The 17899-nt window shown below is 52.9% G+C and overlaps 1 protein-coding gene across 5 annotated transcripts; it reads left to right on the forward strand.

The window, feature by feature from the left end:
* Positions 1-2642: 2642 nt before the first annotated feature.
* Positions 2643-17085, forward strand: SPRY4 (sprouty RTK signaling antagonist 4). Of its 5 annotated transcripts, XM_033406549.2 has the most exons (3): positions 2643-3020; positions 6079-6143; positions 12481-17085. In XM_033406549.2, the coding sequence occupies exon 3, from the start codon at positions 12528-12530 to the stop codon at positions 13425-13427; it is 900 nt and encodes a 299-aa protein (XP_033262440.1). In that variant the 5' UTR covers positions 2643-3020; positions 6079-6143; positions 12481-12527; the 3' UTR covers positions 13428-17085. The 5 variants fall into 5 exon arrangements, with proteins under 5 accessions (XP_033262440.1, XP_004280271.1, XP_033262441.1 ...); XM_004280223.3 differs by lacking the exon at positions 6079-6143 and having other exon boundaries at positions 2647-3020; XM_033406550.2 differs by lacking the exon at positions 2643-3020 and having other exon boundaries at positions 3029-12263.
* Positions 17086-17899: the final 814 nt, after the last annotated feature.

Genomic DNA, 17899 nt, shown 5'->3' on the forward strand with positions numbered 1-17899 from the left:
AACCTCTGGCCCCTGGGCTGCAGACAGGATTAAAACACAAACAACCAGAGGGCGTCGGCCACAGAGATGCCTCCCCACAGGCACCTTCACATCAGCCTTTCCCCATGCAGACGCTTCCCAACCTGTCCCCTCATCCTCCTTCAGGTCACGCCTTCCCAGTCTCCAAGTCTCAACTCATAAGCACAGCCCCCTGTCAGAAAGAGACCCCCTGGTGCCCAAATTAAAATCAGGTCCTTCGCAGCTCTCCCCATACCCTCAGATCCTGCTTCCATCTCCCTCCTAGCATTTATCATAGACTCAAATTGCATAGTCTGTCTTCCCCCCAAATTGTGAGCTTCACTAGGGCAGGGAGGGCTGTCTGTCTCTCACCACCAAGGCCTCAGAGTCAGGGCAGGCCCCAGGGCAGAATATATGAATGACTGACTGGATGGATGGATTTCTCATAACAGTTACCCCCAAACCTCTCCTCTCTTTAGGTTCCAAGGAAGAGTGGAATATGGTCCCCAGTGCCCTCCCAGACACCGAGTCACAGTCTGCTCAGGCATCAGAGACTCCTCCCAGCTCAGGATGGGGGGCTCCTTCATGGAGCCCCACCAGAGCTGGGGTCTCCTCACTTCTCCTTCAGGAAAGCTGAGAACAGACCAGGAATGGAAGGAACACTGTCTCTTGGCTAATTCCTCTAATTAAGGACACAGGACAGCCACCCCCTACCTCATCTTGACTTTCTTCCATAGTTTAGAAAGGATTTCCTTATTCCCATCCTTTTACTTGTTCCAGCAAGGCCCATGAGCAACCACTGGCTGGAAAATCACTGCTCCAACTTTCCTTGTTTAACATGCTTAAGTGACTTGCAAGAAACAAGTTTTTAGGCTTGTGATATGAAGATGGGGTGGTAGCAAAGTAGAAAGATCCGGGTTGCAAAGATCTAGAAAATCAGCACCACCATTTATTAGATCTTTCATTTATCAGGTGCAGGACCCTTGGCCTCAATTTCTACATCTGACAAATAGGAATAATGATATTGAGCTTGGATGCCTGTAAAGGGAAGACCTGAACAACTGTAAAATACTCTATTGTCCTAGTAAAGAGTTTTTCTCTTGGCATTAAGTAAGGTGTTGGCTCTGAAAAGAAGACTGAGCTTTCGTAGGGGGAGAGCCTGCTCTGCCCCCAGGAGCTGAGTAAGGAAATCACACTGCAAAGGTGCGTTTGAGTAGCGAGAAGCCATTTTAGCCTGGACTCGGTGACCTTGGTTTCTGGTCTGGGTTTGCAAAATGTCTCTCCCTCTGCCTGTCTCCAGAGCGCCAGCACCAGCCCCAGCCCCAGATCCAGCCCAAGGCCAGACCTCTGGCCTGGGCTGGAAGCCTTTCATCGGCTCCCTTGACAACAGCCAAGCACAGATCTATGGTGGCGTAGGAAGAAAAAACCTGCCTCACAACCTCCCCGTGAAGCGAAAACACCATCAAGACAAACCTTACAGGGGATTCAGACCCTGGCCCAGCTCTTATCCCCGCATCAAAGCCACCCCCTACCCCGGACTCCCCGGAGGCTACAGCCTCCTTCGTTCCTGGGCGGAGCTGGGCCTGCTGCGAGGGCTCCCCGCCTTCCCGGAGTCAGGCCTAATGGCGGGGGCTTTTCTTTTCACCGCCCAGGGTTGATGCGCTCCCCCCGCCCCCGCCGCCCCATCATTAACTGCAAAGAAAAGATCCCGGCCATTTCCATTTCCTCTGCGGCTCAAGAGCTCTGTTGTTATTTAATCCCGTGGCCACCCCGGCAGCATCCTCGGCGCGGACGGCTCCACCCATCCACCTGGCCAATTCTCGGCCGCTCCGCTTCCCCGGAGGGGCGCAAGTAGGGGTGGCTGGGGAGAGGCGCCTACAGCAGCAAAGGGCTGTGGCCTTCGGAGGACACAGGGTCCTCAGGCCCGCGTCCCGTGAGGGCTGGGAAACGCACGGAGAGGGGAGCACTAGCCAGGGCAGCTGAGGGCGGGCGGACGCCGGAGCACTGCGGACATTACCCTGGAGTGGGGGGGAAGGGGGCGCTGCCAGGCGAGAGCCAGGTCTCTAGCTGAGTAGCCAGTATCACCCTGGGGGGTACTAGAGCCGGAAGAGGCCTCGGCCCAGTCGCTGTCCACACCCAAGAAATGGGGGGAGGGGTGGTCTGCGCTTACTCAAGGGAGACTCAGCGTCAGGAACCAGATTCACTCAGCAATCCCCACTCCGCCCTTCTTTGACATGGACGTTTGACATTTTCTTAATTTTTGGTAAACGCAGCTTCAAGACCCCTCGCCCCCCGACGCCCCTAGTCTAGAGAAAGAGAAGGCCCTCAGCAGGGGTCTTCCCGTTCCCCCGCCCTCCCGACTGCCTGCGGCGGGTAGAAATCCCTAGATCTAGGTGTGTCCTCCCCCACCCAGCTCTCAGCCCAGGATCCTGAGGCCGCAGTGCTCCCCCGCCCCCCAGCAACACTGACGGTTCCAGCCCAGGCCCGCAGTGGCGTGAAGGTGGCCTTTACCTCCTCTCGCAGGCTGGGAGGGGGTACAGCCCGCGCAGCTGAGCCAGCTGCAGCAGTCGCCGCCGCCCTCCATTCATAAAGGAAAAAAAAAAAAAAGCCAACAACCTCCACCCCTCTTTGTAAAAGAACGACGGCCCCTGGAGGAGCGAGAGCCAGCCCCAGCAATCACGGGTTAAGTTCTTTTCCGGCCCCCCATTCATAAAAAAGGAGCGCGGCGCATGCGCGCGCGGGGTCTCTTGTGCCCACCCATTCATAGAATCGCGAACTGCGCGCGTGCGCACAGGAGCTCCCTTCCCTCCCATTCATAAAAAAGCCATTTTCCCAGGCAGTGGTTGCAACATCGCCGCGGAGGCAGCGAGAGGGGCTGACAGCGCGGTGCTGGCGCTGAGCAGCGCAGGGAGCAGTGCCGGTTCCTCCGGCCGGCGTCTGTGAGGACAGCGGCGTCAGACCCACTCGGGTTCGGGAATTCACACAGACGTGGAGCAATGCTTGTGACTCTGTGGCTCCTCAAAGTAAGTCCCCGACCGGCTTCGGGATGTGAAGCTGCCCCTCTCTGAGTCGCGACGCGACTCCCCCTCGGGCTGGGGCAAATGGTGCGCTATTTCTAGGCGCGCCTCAGTGTTCCTTCCCTCTCCCTGCGCCTCCTGGAGCCGCTGCGGTGCGCCGCAGCTCCCTGACGCCCTCGGGTGGGCCGGCAAGGCGCCGGGGGTGTTCACAGCTTGGCACCGGCGTTCCCGACCCCCGGGCACTGCCAAGCACAGCTTCCCCACTCTCTACGACTCGGAAGCTCCGTGCGTGTCCCGGGAGTTTGCTTCTGGCCTGGCCTTTTTCCCCCTGCCACCACCGGCCTCGGGCGCTGTAACAGGCGGCTCTAGGCTCCGTCAGGAGCCACCTCTTGGGTCCGGCGGGCGCCCTCGCCCTGGGCGGCTCGCCCACCCCGGGCTCGCTGCCCACGGTGCCAGCTCTGCCGTAGATCTCCCCAGCCCGCCGCAGCGGCCTATGCTCGACGTAGGTTTTTCTTTCCCCTTCGGAGCCGTGAGGGACTGGGTTTTCTTCCCTTCTGCCTCCCCCTCGATGGTCAGAGCGGGGCTGGCCGGGACTGGGCATTTCTGCTCTCTCTCTCTCTTTGGCGAGGCGGTTCCTTGCCGTCTGACCTTTGCTCTGCTGCCGCATTTTATGCTGTGCAGCTGCCTTGCAGTTGCCTTTTTCTTCCCCGGCCTCTGCAGGGCCCGAGACTCCTCGGCCTCCTCTTGCCTCCCTATCTCCGGGCACCGAGCTGTGCCAGGTCCCGGGGCCCCCGGGCCGCGCTGGGGCTGTGGTAGGGGCTGAAGGTGCGTTTCCATAACGCCGGGCGTGTGGGAGCTGGAGGAAGAGGCTGCGTGCGTAGGAGAGATAAGGCTCCCGCTTTCTCTCCTTCCTTCTTGGTGGTACCAGGCTTGACATCACCGAGAAGAGAGAAGGATAGAGACGGTACGTTCTGAAAATTCTGAATCGCCAAGCCTATGGGGGCAATGAAGGGGGGTGAGGGCAGATTTGGTCAGCCAGGACAGCTGGAGCTTGGCTCCATCACTGGGACCAGGGCTTTGCCCAGTTTCCCCTCCATACAGACGATCAAAAAGCATTTAGACAGTAGCTGCTCTTGTGCAAGAAGACGGTTTCTCAATTTTCTTTGATTGGGGTCTGGGGATTGTGGGCAGAGGAGGCAGGAGAGGCGGAAAATGGTTGCATGTCTTGATGGGCTGAGCGATGGACGGGAGAAGCGAACTGGGCTGGAGGGGCTGGATGGTGGGCAGAGGGAAGAGCTGCTGGCTGCCTCTTGTACCGGCTGCTGGATGGGTATCCATATTGCCAGGCCTGGATGAGGGCAGAAGGCTGCCTTCTGGCTCATCAAGGCTCAGAGACCACTTCCCCCACCCCAACCCCAGCATGATTCACGATGAAAGGAAGGTTGTGGGTTCGGTGGGGCGCCCAGACCCAGTGTGAACCCCCTCTTTCCTGCTTCCAAACCAGTGGCATGATTCTCTCCAGTTTGGGGAGGGGTGAGAGCAAGTGCATCTCTGTCTGGTTAGCTGACCAAGGCTCTCCAGTCTCTCTGAGCCTCTTGGGGGATACAAAGCTGGCAGGTGAAGGCCCAGAGCGTTTAGGAAATGTGGGTTTATCAATCTCTTAATAAGCACTGTCTGGCCTGAGGCCCTACCCAATATTGCACTGGTGATTTCACAATGTTTAGCGTTCCCCCGGATCTTCATACAAATGGAGCATAAACATCTGAAAGTTTCAGTTTTTCCCTTAGTGTGTGGGTGTGGGGAGGACTAGGAAAGGGAGGGCAGCCATTGACAATGCCCCCCACACCTACCTCTCTCTCTCTCCCCACCCCCCCACCCCCAGCCCTCTCTTTCTCCCTCTCTCTTTTCTCTGTCTCCTTCTCTCTCTTTCAGCAGAAGGGTGGGAAAGAAGTTGTAGATGTGTCCAGTGTGAAATCAAATTTTCTGTCTTTCCTAGCCCTTGGGAGGGTCCTCACTTGCCAGAAGGCTCCAGACGAATTCTAATATGAGCAGTGCACATCCTGACCAACTGAGCTGCGTGGCCAGTACTGGGTAGGGGGCATTTTGGTGGCAGATTTCTAAAATCTCCTTGATGGACAAATGTTGGTCAGCTTGATGAGGAAGACTTTAAAGATGTCTCTTGGTTATCTTCCTTCGTAGATTCTGAACTCTAGAGTAAGTGCTCTCCTGCTCATTCTCATGACCTTTACCAAATTACTCTCTGAAATGGCAACATCTCCTTAAAGCTTTGGTAGGGTGAAGTGGGCAGAGACTGATCACATGGAATAGTATGATTCCCGGTTAAAGCAGGGCAGAGGCTGGGGGCATTTGGAGCTCACAGATGTCGTTTTTGTTTTCATCCTTCCAGAATAGGTGGAGAGATGGGCTCTTTGGAACTCCACCCCCCCACTCTGGTAAACCTGACATTGCCTCTGCCCAGAGGTTTGGCTGACTTGAAAAACAAATGAAGGCAGCCTTTCAGTGCAGAATTTGAAAGTCAGTGATTTTAAAACTAAGGGAGGAAAAAACACCCATTAACACCTCCAGAAATGTCCCTGAGGTGTGTTGCCCTGGGGTTTAATACTTTGGTATCACCAAAGTATAAATCCTTTGTGTGGGATTCTGTTCCAATGTCTAATGCTATTAGTCCCTTAATGTGACATCTTCCGGCCCCCACGAGTATTTTTCTTTCCCCGGTCCATCCTCTTGGGTAGGGCCCGGGTGATGGTACCGGGAGGCTTATTAGAGAGGAGCCCCTTCTCTTCAGAGAAGAAGGTCAGTGTTCTTAGAAAGTTACGGCTTTCAATGTGGTTCTGCATCCAGAGTTGTCTGTCATCTGAGCCCTACTGAGGTGGAAGTTCCCTTGTGAGGAAAGCCTCCGGATCTAGGGATAGAATAAAAAATTTTGGATTTAGGATGTCGACATGGCAAGAGTGGAGAAGGTTCCATCTCATGGTCAACTTGGATCTACCTGACAGAGGGGAAAGCAGTGACTCATTGGAATATATTTTTACTCTCTCAAAAGAGCCAAAGGAAGAAGGTGATGAAGGGCAACATAACCGAAGACTGTATTACCTCTTCCAGACCAAGGTAGGGGCTGGGTCAAAGCAGATGAGGGGCTAGGAAATGTGCTAAGCTTGGCCCTTAGTCTCCCCATCTGCAGAGTGGGGAGAAGAAACTCCTCCCGAGGGGCCAGGGCCAGCTGAGCAGCTAGCAAGTGTGCAGGGCTGGGGCTGTGCCCCTTGTTACTACTGGGTGCCTAGTAAGGAGGGCTTGGTTGTAAGGGAGCCCCTTCCTCCACAGGAGATGTGGGGTGCTGTGTGATGTAAGAGGCAAAGGATGCTTAGCTCTCGAGGGGGCCTGGGGCCACCCTGCAGATCCGGACAGCTGACGAGGCTGGGGATGTATCCGGGACATGTGGCTGGGTTTAAGAGGCTCCACCGTTCAGCTGTGATCACGATTGTTCTTTCCAAGGACAGTCGGTGGAGGAAGCAAGGGCACCGGGGAGGGAGCACAGATGTGCTGGATCTCACGGAGGAGGGAAGGGGCCCTTCTGGGGCAGGTGGCCATTTGCAGAAAAGTGGTTTCCCTTGTCTCTTTCTGGTTGGGGGGAAGGAGGAGTCATTTCCTGCCCCATCCCAGGAGTAAGCTAACGTCTATTATTGTAAGTTCAATTCTTAGTGGACAAATAAAATGATCTTGGTGTCAGTGAGGGGGGGGGTCCTCCCCTGGGGTTTAGATTTCTGGTGCCCCATCCCAGACTTTGATGTGGGCCAGTGGTTCCCCAACTGTACCAGTAGTTAACAGACTTCTAGCCCCATTCTTTGCTCACTCTTGACTTCTAATCCCTCTTTAAGGGGATCTGAGCAGGCAACAATTCAGAGGGGAATACATCGAAGCCAAAATCTGTAGCCGGTTAGAATAGCCCAGAGCCAAGTACAGCAAGACCTCTCCCACTCACCCTAGCACCGGGGCTTTGGAGCTCAGCTGGTTGTGGAAAAAGAAGAGAAAACAGTTGGGAACTGATAACTGGGGATGGGACAACGTGAGGAAAAGCAGCTGCTTTTGTGATCTCTGACAGGTTATGGCCAGAGGTCAGCTCCTTAGTGCTAGTGGTGGGTGGCAGGGAGGAGCAAGGTTTCTCAGGCAAATCCAGCTGCCTAAATGCTTTATTTGCAGCAGAGATTGTCTCCCTCAGTGGGGTGTAGGGAAGGCAAGTCCCTGGCTTCCCTCATCCCCCTTCCCCCCCTTTAAAAAGTCTTTTTGGAGCAATAAGTCATTATTTAGTTGGAGCTTAATGAACTAAACTGGAGTGTTGTCCCAAAGAACCCAAGCGAGAGTGGTAGATAGTGGTGGGCGGGCTCTCCTGAAGCCTAGAGACCTTTTTCTCTGAGCTGTTAAAGGCTTGAACAGCCTTCCCTGAAGGCACCTGCTGGGACTGAATGGGGCAGTGCAGAAACTACCCTTTCATTCAGAGCCCCTTGCCATTTGGCATTAGCTGACCTGTAGTTTTCAAAGTACAACTGTCAGGTTTTCCTAATATTTCCCAACTCCTCTCCCTGGGATAAGTCCAGGGGAAGGGGTGGATGGGTGGAACAGACATTTAACATGCCTCTTGATTCTTTCCAGCCAGCCTGCATTGAGCTGTCTGCCGCCTTGATGCTCAGCCCCTCCCCACAGGTACACATGCAATGTCAGGCTCACAGACGAAGCCGCAAATACAGGACAGTGTGCTCTGGGCTTTTCGATATCCTGCTGATTCAGTATCCTAGGACTCTCTTCTTCTGCCTTCCTTTTACCCTAGCTCCTCCTTCCCTTCCCCACAGACCTGGACCAGGAAGCCGCATCCAAGAACGTGCCCTAGGGACCCTTAAGTTCAACTTTATAGGTGGGAGGAGACGGGATTCCCGCCCACTCTAGGCTTTCCTTTTAGGGACTGCTTTGTGGTGAGATCCTACAAATGAGACCCATTCAACCTTAAGAAAACTAAAAATGAAAACTCTTAGAAAAATGGGGGTGTGTGAGGTGACACAAGGGATGCCAAAGAAAATGGAAGTGAAGATGTCTTGAGCTCTGACCCTTCCTTTAATGACAGATTTCAACCCCCCAGCCTCTGCTTTCCACACTGAAAATTCCCCTAACTGGGGGCCAGTCTGATGTCAGCCCTGTCTGGCTTCATTTCCAGACTGGTTGGGTAAGAACCCGAAGATGGCCCAATGAGGTTCCCTGAGGGCTGGTGGCAGACCTGGGAGACTGGCGGAGTTCATGGCTATAAGAGAGAAGGGTGCTTCCGTGCCCTTCCATGAATACCCAGGAGTTATTGCAAGTCAGGGTCGCAGGGCTGAAGTTGCAGCTTCTGGAGCCTCTGCTGCCTGGATTCGAATCCTGCCCCGACCACTTGCCTGCTCTATGACCCTTTGTTCTTCCTCTGCAAAATGGGTGTTATCCTCCAAGGGGATGGTGAGGATTGAAGGAGAAAATCATTGAGGATTTAGCACAGAGCTTGACACCAAGAAATGTTTCATAAATGCTTGCTGCTCCCCTAATTTTTTTTTTTTTTTTTTTGCGGTACGCGGGCTTCTCACTGTTGCTGTCTCTCCCGTTGCGGAGCACAGGCTCCGGACCGCAGGCTCAGCGGCCATGGCTCACGGGCCCAGCCGCTCCGTGGCACGTGGGATCTTCCCGGACTGGGGCACGAACCCATGTCCCCTGCATCGGCAGGCGGACTCTCAACCACTGCGCCACCAGGGAAGCCCTCCCCTAATTATTAATTATTATTATTAGAAGGTTGGAACGGAGGTAAAAGTTTCCCTTCCTCGTGCTAATCCATAAGGCTGCCACCGAAAATTCGATAGAGGTGCGTCTCTGGCTAAGTGGACTGCTGGCTTTGTTTCTCTGTCCACAGTCTTCCAAATTGGCCATCAGTCTCCCAGCCTAAATGAGGCAAAGCCTCCTCTCTCCTATTTGTATTATAAATCTCTTCCTTCCTTGCCGGGGAAGCAGAGGACATATTAAACTGCACTTAAGTTCGGCAGCGTTGCTCAGACTGGAGGGTGGGTGTGTCCCAGTGAGCAGGGATCAATCTTCTAAGCGGACTTGGGGGGGCGGGGTTTGAGACACCGTCTAGCTGTGTTGAGGGGTTATCAAACAGGCTATCGGGAGGTTGTTTTTCTTGTCAGCCAAATGAATTCCACCCTCCTGCGGAGGGTCCCGGCTAATTGGGAGGTGAGGCCGTGAAGCCTGAGAAGGTTGGAGTGGTACAGCTCTGAGCCCCTGGTGGCCGGAAGGCATCTTCCGTCAGGGTCGTGATAGGGAAGATGCATTTTAGAATATGCCTGCTGGAGCCATCTTGGATGCAGCGTGTCCCAAGAGAGCTGAGTCATCGTGGACTGAGCTCCCACCCCCATGTCTGGCCCTGAGTGCAGGCCCAGATGTTGACAGCTGCCTCTGGAGAGTGATGGGAGCCTGCTAATGCCAATATCCCCATCGCCTGCAGGCGCTGCGCCCACCCTGGCTTCCTGGTGGGACTTTTCCATGGGACTTTTTCCATGAATCTGCCTTGTGATTCCAGGGCCTATTAAAATCGCCAAGCACTGCCCATGCCTTTTGCTTCCTCCATAGAAAGTGTGCCCGTTCTTATAGAACCCCAGGAATAGAACCAGGGGAAGGAGAGTGGATAGACTGTATAGGGGAGGGGGAGTACCCACAGCATGGCCAGTCCCAATCCTAGTCCTAAGAGGCAAAAAGCCCAACTACATGGGGCAATACAACCTTCACACCACCACCGACATTCTGTTGGCAGGACCCTGAGCTTCTGGAATAAGGGAATCGCGTTGTCTTTGTCCTGGTTGGGGGGTTCTGGCTGAGGCACCTCTTGGCTGGCGCCAGAGTCGTCTCCTGTGCCTCTGTCAGCATTTTCCATTCTTCTGCCTAGTCACACCTTTTCCTCCAGGCAAAGGTCTGGGACCCGTGGCTCCTAACCTTCTCTTGACCCCAAACCCACTTATTCTAGAAGCAAGGCTTTGGATTGCCTGCAAAGAATAAAGTGGGCTGAGGTAGCATCCCCTGAAGTTCTGCCCCGTGGCCAACTTGATCCTTGGAAAAACTCCTCTCTCTGAATGCTTGACTAACATCCCCCCCCATCCAGCCCTGACCCCAGGACCCCCAAAGGAGGCTGCCTTGGCAGATGACTTTTCTTGGTGGCAGACCTGCCAGACACTTCATTCTAACTCTGCCACGGGGAAGTCTCTTCTTTGAAGACGATGCTCTCCTGACATGTGGAGGGAGCACAGAGGCAGGAGGCAGGAGGCAGGCTACCTCTAGGCAGACATCCTCTGAGTTGGGAGAAACTATGCACAGAAATCTCTCTTAAGTAGATAGGACTGTGGGAGCAAAGCCCTTGTTCATGAGCCCATAGTTCATGGCTTTGCGAAGGGGAAGTATCAGTTGACTGAGCAATGAACCTTGCAGAAAAGACTTAATGCTTTTTTCCTTGCAGTATACAGGTGAGAACCTTGTGGGTAAGCTCCCTTTCATCCACTTCATGAACTTCGCATCTAGACCTAGCTCTTTATTTCAGACAGGCTGGAAAGCATCTAAAGAGGCCCTTCCCCAATTTAACCATTTCTGATCAAACTGTTGTTTCCAAGCAGGGGAAGTATAATACAGAGTTGCCCTGAATGCCTTTTTTTTCTCTCTTCATTCTTTACTATAGAGACATTGATAAGTATGGATGTGTCACTCGGGGCAGGTGTCATTCTCCTGTGATTGGAATACTGGGATGACCAGCTGTGTGTCCCAAGTCTGGAGGGATACAGGGTTAGAACTGGAAGTGGAAACCTATCCACATCCCCTTCTTAAGCATCACCTTTGAGGCAAGGTGAACCTAATAACGGAGGTACAGGGTCAGCTCTCCAAATCAGAACATCATTAGCGTCTTGAAAAAGCATTTACCGAAACCCCATCCCGTAGCACGTTAATCCAATGGTCTTCCCCCCCCCCCAAAGGTGGTTATCTTTCCCTTTTATCCGAACCCTGGCTATCTGTTGTGTCCCCCACTCCCAAGCCCGGTGGAATCTTCCCAGAGTCTAATCTTTCTCTGGGATTCCAAATCGTGCCCCCTTGGGCAGGGGTCTTGGCCTCTGTTGCTATTTCTTTAAATTGATCTCCAGCCGAATTCTGAATGTAAAGGTCAGCAGGCGAGGAAATGGCACTTTAATAGAAAACAATGTGCACTTTCTAAATTTGAACCAAGCCGTTTCCGCTCTTTGATTTAAGTGACTTCCTGGGGTTCCGTGTCAGGCACTGCAGTTGAATCTCTGGCCGGATTCCAACTTAAAATTGCACTCTCTCGGTGAAATTAGAAACTGATCCAGGGTTGGCTTAGCTATTCTAGTAAATAGCATTTAGGCTGAATGTTCAGCTCAGCACTTGGCAATGGGTGATGTGAGTGCCCCTCGGGAGGATTTCCCATCCAAGTTGTCAGAGGTGCACCTACCCAGGCGTTATTAGCCACTAGATGTTGCTGCTCTCAGAAGTAGTGGTAATAAGTTAATATCCTGGATGTGCAGGCATCAGATACAGCTCTTCCTTCTCTTGTGATTATCTGAAATAAAGGCTTTTGTTTATCCAGCTGATAAACGACATGGGAGCATACAGGGACTGTCTGTCATGGTCCCCACATCCTCAGCACGCAGCACATCGCTTGGTACTTAATACTCGTGCTTATTAGTGCTCAGGAAATCTAAACTGTTGCTCTCTGGGATGGTGATAAGTTAGAGTATGTGCTGTGTGTCAGGCAAAATGCTAGGTCCTAGATATGCATTTTCTCATTTAGTCCTCACAAGAACCCATTTTACAGATGAAAATACTAAGGCATAGAGGTTCAAGAACCTCATTCACAGTAACGCTGCTGGGCAGAGGTGAGAATTTGAACTTGGACCTGATTCCAGAGCCTGTGTTTATAACTGCTAAGCTGTATCTGTCTTAAATCAGGAGCATGTTTCATGGGGGTTATAAGAATGAACTCGGACGGCACAGCTTTGAGCCCTAGTTCTGCTACTGATGGTTTTGTGTGACTGTGGACAAGTTACTTTGAACATTAGTTTCCTGTAACTAGAAAAGGGATAATAATAGTAGTTACATTTTAGGTTTATTGTGAAGAGTCAATGACGTAATAAATATGGTGCTTAGAAGAGTCCCTGGCACATAGTAAGTACTAAATAAGTTATTTCTGCCACTTACTATTGTTGTTGTTGCTGTCATTATTAATCATCTAAGCCATAATGCTGGAGAGTCCACCAGAGGAATTCCAGTTCCCATTTCATTTGGGCTCCCAAGGACCTGACGGGGGTGGGGGTGGTGGGGGGCGTTAACAGGCCACATACTGATGTCTGGAATCCATTCTCTCTTCCGCCCCCGACTCCAGGGCCCCTAGAAGCCTGCTTCTCTACACAGCCCAGGACCTCTGGCCCCATGGAGCCCCCGATCCCACAGAGCGTCCCCTTGACTCCCAGCTCAGTCATGGTCCAGCCCCTTCTGGACAGCCGTATGGCCCACGGCCGGCTCCAGCACCCCCTCACCATTCTCCCCATCGACCAGATGAAGACCAGCCACGTGGAGAACGACTACATCGACAATCCTGGCCTGGCACCTCCCACCGGCCCCAAGCGGACCCGGGGTGCAGCCCCAGAGCTGGCCCTGACACCCGCCCGCTGTGACCAGGACATCACCCACCACTGGATCTCCTTCAGCGGGCGCCCCAGCTCTGTGAGCAGCAGCAGCAGTACGTCCTCTGACCAGCGCCTCTTAGACCACATGGCCCCCCCGCCCGTGGCTGACCAGGCCTCCCCGAGGGCCGTGCGCATCCAGCCCAAGGCCATCCACTGCAAGCCACTGGACCTCAAGGGTCCGGCCGTCCCCCCAGAGCTGGACAAGCACTTCTTGCTGTGCGAGGCCTGCGGGAAGTGTAAGTGCAAGGAGTGCGCGTCCCCCCGGACGTTGCCCTCCTGCTGGGTCTGCAACCAGGAGTGCCTGTGCTCCGCCCAGACGCTGGTCAACTATAGCACCTGCATGTGCCTGGTGCAGGGCGTCTTCTACCACTGCACCAACGAGGACGATGAGGGCTCCTGCGCCGACCACCCCTGCTCCTGCTCGCGCTCAAACTGCTGCGCCCGCTGGTCCTTCATGGGCGCCCTCTCCCTGGTGCTGCCCTGCCTGCTCTGCTACCTGCCCGCCACTGGCTGCGTGAAGCTGGCCCAGCGCGGCTATGACCGCCTGCGCCGCCCCGGATGCCGCTGCAAGCACACGAACAGCGTCATCTGCAAGGCAGCCGCCGGGGACGCCAAGGCCAGCAGACCCGACAAGCCTTTCTGACACCTGGGGTCAAGTCCCGGCGCTTCCCCCTGGAAACTTGGTTCCCTTCTCACACCTGAGAGGGGGCCACCACAGCGAGGCCAGAGGTTTTAGCATCCTCAGGCTGACCCTGCCAGTCTGCCCACTCCCTACCCCCAGCTTCTGAAGAAACAGAGACCACAATCGCCCATCCTTCTCTTCCCCAAAAGGATGAAGAAGCACTTTGGGTTTTTTTTTTGTTTGTTTTTTTTTTCAGGGTCCTGGAACTTGTGTGAAACAGATAGTGGCAGGGGCGTGGTGTGGTTTGGGGGCGATTTTTCTTTTTCAGAAGATGGAACACAGATGTGGACACATATCCGGAAGTTGCAGCTGCTTGAATGCCTTCCCAGCCCTCCTCCTCCCTCCCTCTCTCCCCGCTCTTTTGCATTCTCTCTGGCTGCCTGGGAGGAATCGGTAACTGAGCGGCCAGGGGACCTTGGAAGAAGACCCTTGGAGTTTTGCCGTCTATACCTTCTTCTCCCAGCCTCTACCCCGGTTTGCCCCGACATCTTGGGGAAGGTGTAGACCCTGGCGATCCCTGTTGTATATACTTGGGAGCCCCCTCGTTCCTCGCTCTGCCCGGAGCCACGGATGGATCTAGGAACCACTGCACAGTACCTTTTCTCCCTTCCAGCTTCCTCACTAACTCTTGGGGGTGTTCCACTCATAACACCGTCCTTCGGCTCTTACTGGGTCACAGACTCACCCGCCCGCTACGTGTCCCAAGTTCTCTCTACCCAGATCTTTTCCAGAAACTTTATGGGTAGAGAAGGCCAGGGCGGCAAATTCGAGACCAAATAGCATTTTGCCAATGAGTCTGAGGCTGTGGTCTCTGGATCCAGTCATTATGTTTTTATAGAAGCATTAAACCAGATGCTAATGGTGTTTTAAGAAATAACAGTAAAACACTTGCTTCCTTTTGGGCCACCCCCAGGAAGGGCTGATTTCAAAATCTGGGGGGCGAGCAACCTCAAGGAACACCATCCCCCTCCCCACCAAGAAGAGGATTTTAACAGCAAAGAAGAGAGGCAGCACCTCCCATTGGCAGAGTGAGAGTTGAGGCGAGCTGGGTGTAGGTTTCTTCTCTCTTGATTCTGCTGCTTGCTGTCATAGCCTTTTGTGTACAGTGTCTGTATCTTTAATGTAAATAGACAGATGATGAAAAAAGAGTCTATTTTAGTGTTAGGAAGCCCTGGCGGGGGAGTCAGAAGAATGCGGGTGGGGGAAAGATTCTCCGGGGGCTTCTTGGGATTGAGCCCTGCTTCTGTGCGTGGCTACAATGAGCCCCTCCCAACAGCCCCCAAAGACGTAGCAACTCTTTCTCTCAAGGTGCTAAAGGACTCAGAAAGTGCAGCTCGTCCGGTGGGTAGGTACTTGTTGCATGCAAAAGCTGTAGTGTGTCCGGTCCTTCCTCCCTAGCTATCGTGCGGGGTTTTTGCTTAGTGTGGTATTTTGTGCCTCCCTCTCTTTCCCCCCATGAGAGAAAGTAGTCTGAGTCAGAAAAGCTACCCCAAGTGATATCGGAAGTGCACTAGGCACAGCGTTTGTGGCATTTCCAGTTTGTTCTGTAGGAACAGAACAGCCTCCAGGAAGGAGGCAAGGAGGCAGGTAGCTGCGATGGTCATGCACCCAGTGCTTCTCAAGGACTTTTTTTTTTTTTTTTTCCTTCTTGAAGACTAGTAGTAACATCTTATGATTTAGAATAAGTTAATTGTAACCGTAGGTATTTATTGACTGGTGGAAAGGAGGGGAGGGTCTTATTATTTTAGGCTTTATTTATATAACATATGCTGGCTTGTAAAAGGCAAATATGAAATACTGCATCTGCGTTTCCTAAGGCTGATTCCTGTAGCTCCCTTTGCCACAGTCGTGATGGATGTGTGGATGTTCTCGCACAAATCAGAGGGAATGGTAGAAGAAATACATTCAGCCAACCACGTATCCTAATTGAATGTATCAGATGTGTACTGAAGGGACTGGAGATGTTTTCTCAGAACAGGTGTGCAGAGGTTACCCCAAAAAAGAGGGCACACGTCCTCGCTTGGTGAGACCTCAGAACTTTTCCCAAAGCCCCTCCCTCAAATGTCTCCATGGGAAACTTGACCCAGTGGCAAGTTGCACTTTGGTGATCTTTGGAGTTCTACACGCACATTCTGTGGAGAATTGACTTACATAAGCTGTGCGCGCGCGCGTGCGCGCACACACACACACACACACACACATACACACATACACACATACACACATATACCCCTACCCCACCGTCTCTATCTACATAGACCCTGTTACCTGGCAAACAGCCTCCTGAACCCTGACTTTTTGTGTATATAGTTATAAACATGGATTTTTCTGGGTTTTGGCTTTCTCTTTTCCCTTCCCCCTGTTTTGGCTTGTTCTTTTTGGTTTGCATCTAGCCTGCTAGATGGACGTCTGCAGAACTCTGTCCTGTGTGCTCAGCTTCGGTTCACCCAGCTTTGTTGCATAGCTATCGCTCAGCATGTTTTCCTTGGCAAAAAGAAAAAATAAAACCGGCTTGCCCGTGGCCCCCGGGGGCCAGTCAAGGGCCACTGAGGGACCAAGCTCTCAGAAACACGACCCATTTCTGTGGCTGCTTCTGGCTGGTTGCGTGTCCTGTCACCAGTGGCCTGCTTGGCTGGATTATGCCTTGTGTTGACCTTTTTTTGAAGAGTGCCAGCTGCTTCCCACTTCTGTTCAACCGGGGTGGCTGGTGGTTCTGCCTGGAACCGGGGGTGGGATCCACAAACCTGGGTCCAGGATGCTTGTCCTAAGGGGCCGAGGCTGCTTCCCCTCAAGGGTGGGTTTGTGAAGGCCCAACACCCCAGCCGGCACCCTGGGAACTGGGTCTAGGAGAGCCCAGCCCTCGCAGGTAGACGGGGTACAACCAAGGCTTCTGAAGGTCCCTGGCTGGGAGGAGTCAAGACCAGTCCCTGCTATTGATACGGGCCCTTCACAGCTGACCGAGATGGAAGACCATCACGTGATGCGCCCGGTTCTTTATGTGTTCTGGAGTCTGCGTGCGTCCCTGTTGGGCATCGAGCGAGGCCCAGCTAGATTATGATGAGTCCAAATGTGGAAAGTGTGGGCTGGGACCAGCATCCACATCCCGTCACCTTCACGGTCTCTGTGCTGCCCCAGGGGATGTCCGGTGGGGTGTAGGCAGCACAACTTGACACCGCGCAAGTCACCAGGGCATCCCGCAAGCTTCACTGACCTTCTGGTTCATGCCTTCGGTAAGCATTTTCATGCCCTCTGCTTACTGTGACAGGTGACGACAAATCTTGCGCTGCCATGTTTTGCTGTGGGTAACTGTGTGGTGTCTTATCCTGCTTTCTCTTCTCACTGCCCCACGGTTTGGTTTCATGTTACAAACAGAAAAGCTGTTCAAGGGTCCCACCCTGGCACATTTTCCCTCTTCACTGTAACCCCTTCTCACCCCACATCAAAAGTTACCACAGAAGGTTTCCTTTGTATAGAATATTTATTTTGAAGCTCTATTTTAATAGTATTTATTTTAGAAAGTCTACTATTGTAAGAGTTCTTCTGTTTGTGAAGAAAAAGCAAGTTAAAAACTGAATGTACTGATCTAGAAAATATATATAAATATATATTGTTAAATATACACAGGACTGCCGTTTCTCTGTGTGTCTGTGTGTTCACACTCCCAACATCTTCACCCAGCAAGGTGGCACGTTTGTCAAAGAACAAATGGAAGTGAGTTAGCCAAGCTCTGGCAGACAAAGAGGCAGAGGGAGAGGGCTCCTGGCCCTTGTCCTTCCTCTAGGATGACCTGAGAGTCGGTGGAGGAAAGCTTCACTTTCTTATGAAGCTGAATGCTGCCAGGTGCTAAGTCCTCCAGCAAGCCCTCCCCTACACGAGGGTGCATTGATAACAGATGGACAGCAAAACTGGGAAGTGGGAGAGGTTCATCTGACCTGCCCAGTTGACAAAAATTCTGCAACTCCTTTTAGCCTTGGCGCCCCCGAGCAGATTTTCACGTACCTACACCTACAGGCTTATGGAAGGCAAACACAAAAGCCCTTGGCATCTTCCTTATTTTCACTAGATTGGTGCATATTGCACAAACCCGTCCCCTCTGACCTCTAAAGACTTGCATCTATTAGATGACTTGCCTCTGCCTTTCCAGTGCACCTTCCGTCTATCTATCCCTCTATCTCCCCACCACGCAGCCACTTCTCAGATGATCTGCTTTCGATTCATATGCCAATCACAAGGAACGTTTGACTTTTATGTGAACACATACCTCTTGTTTGCTGAAAGAGGAATTGAGAAATAGACATTTTTCTGTTACCAGTAAGTGGGGTCCGACAGCCAGCAATGGTGGGGGGAAGGGGCTGGAGGGAGAGGTGAGATCAGGAGCCCTGGGTCCAGCTCTGGTTTTCTCTGGGGTCACCGGTTATGGTGTCTTCCAAGTC

The sequence above is a fragment of the Orcinus orca genome, chromosome 3 (genome assembly GCF_937001465.1).
Source record: "Orcinus orca chromosome 3, mOrcOrc1.1, whole genome shotgun sequence".
NCBI classification, from domain to species: domain Eukaryota; kingdom Metazoa; phylum Chordata; class Mammalia; order Artiodactyla; family Delphinidae; genus Orcinus; species Orcinus orca.

Coding starts and splice junctions, on each gene's coding strand:
- SPRY4 (XM_033406549.2), top strand. CDS start 12,528: ATGGAGCCCCCGATCCCACAGAGCGTCCCCTTGACTCCCAGCTCAGTC.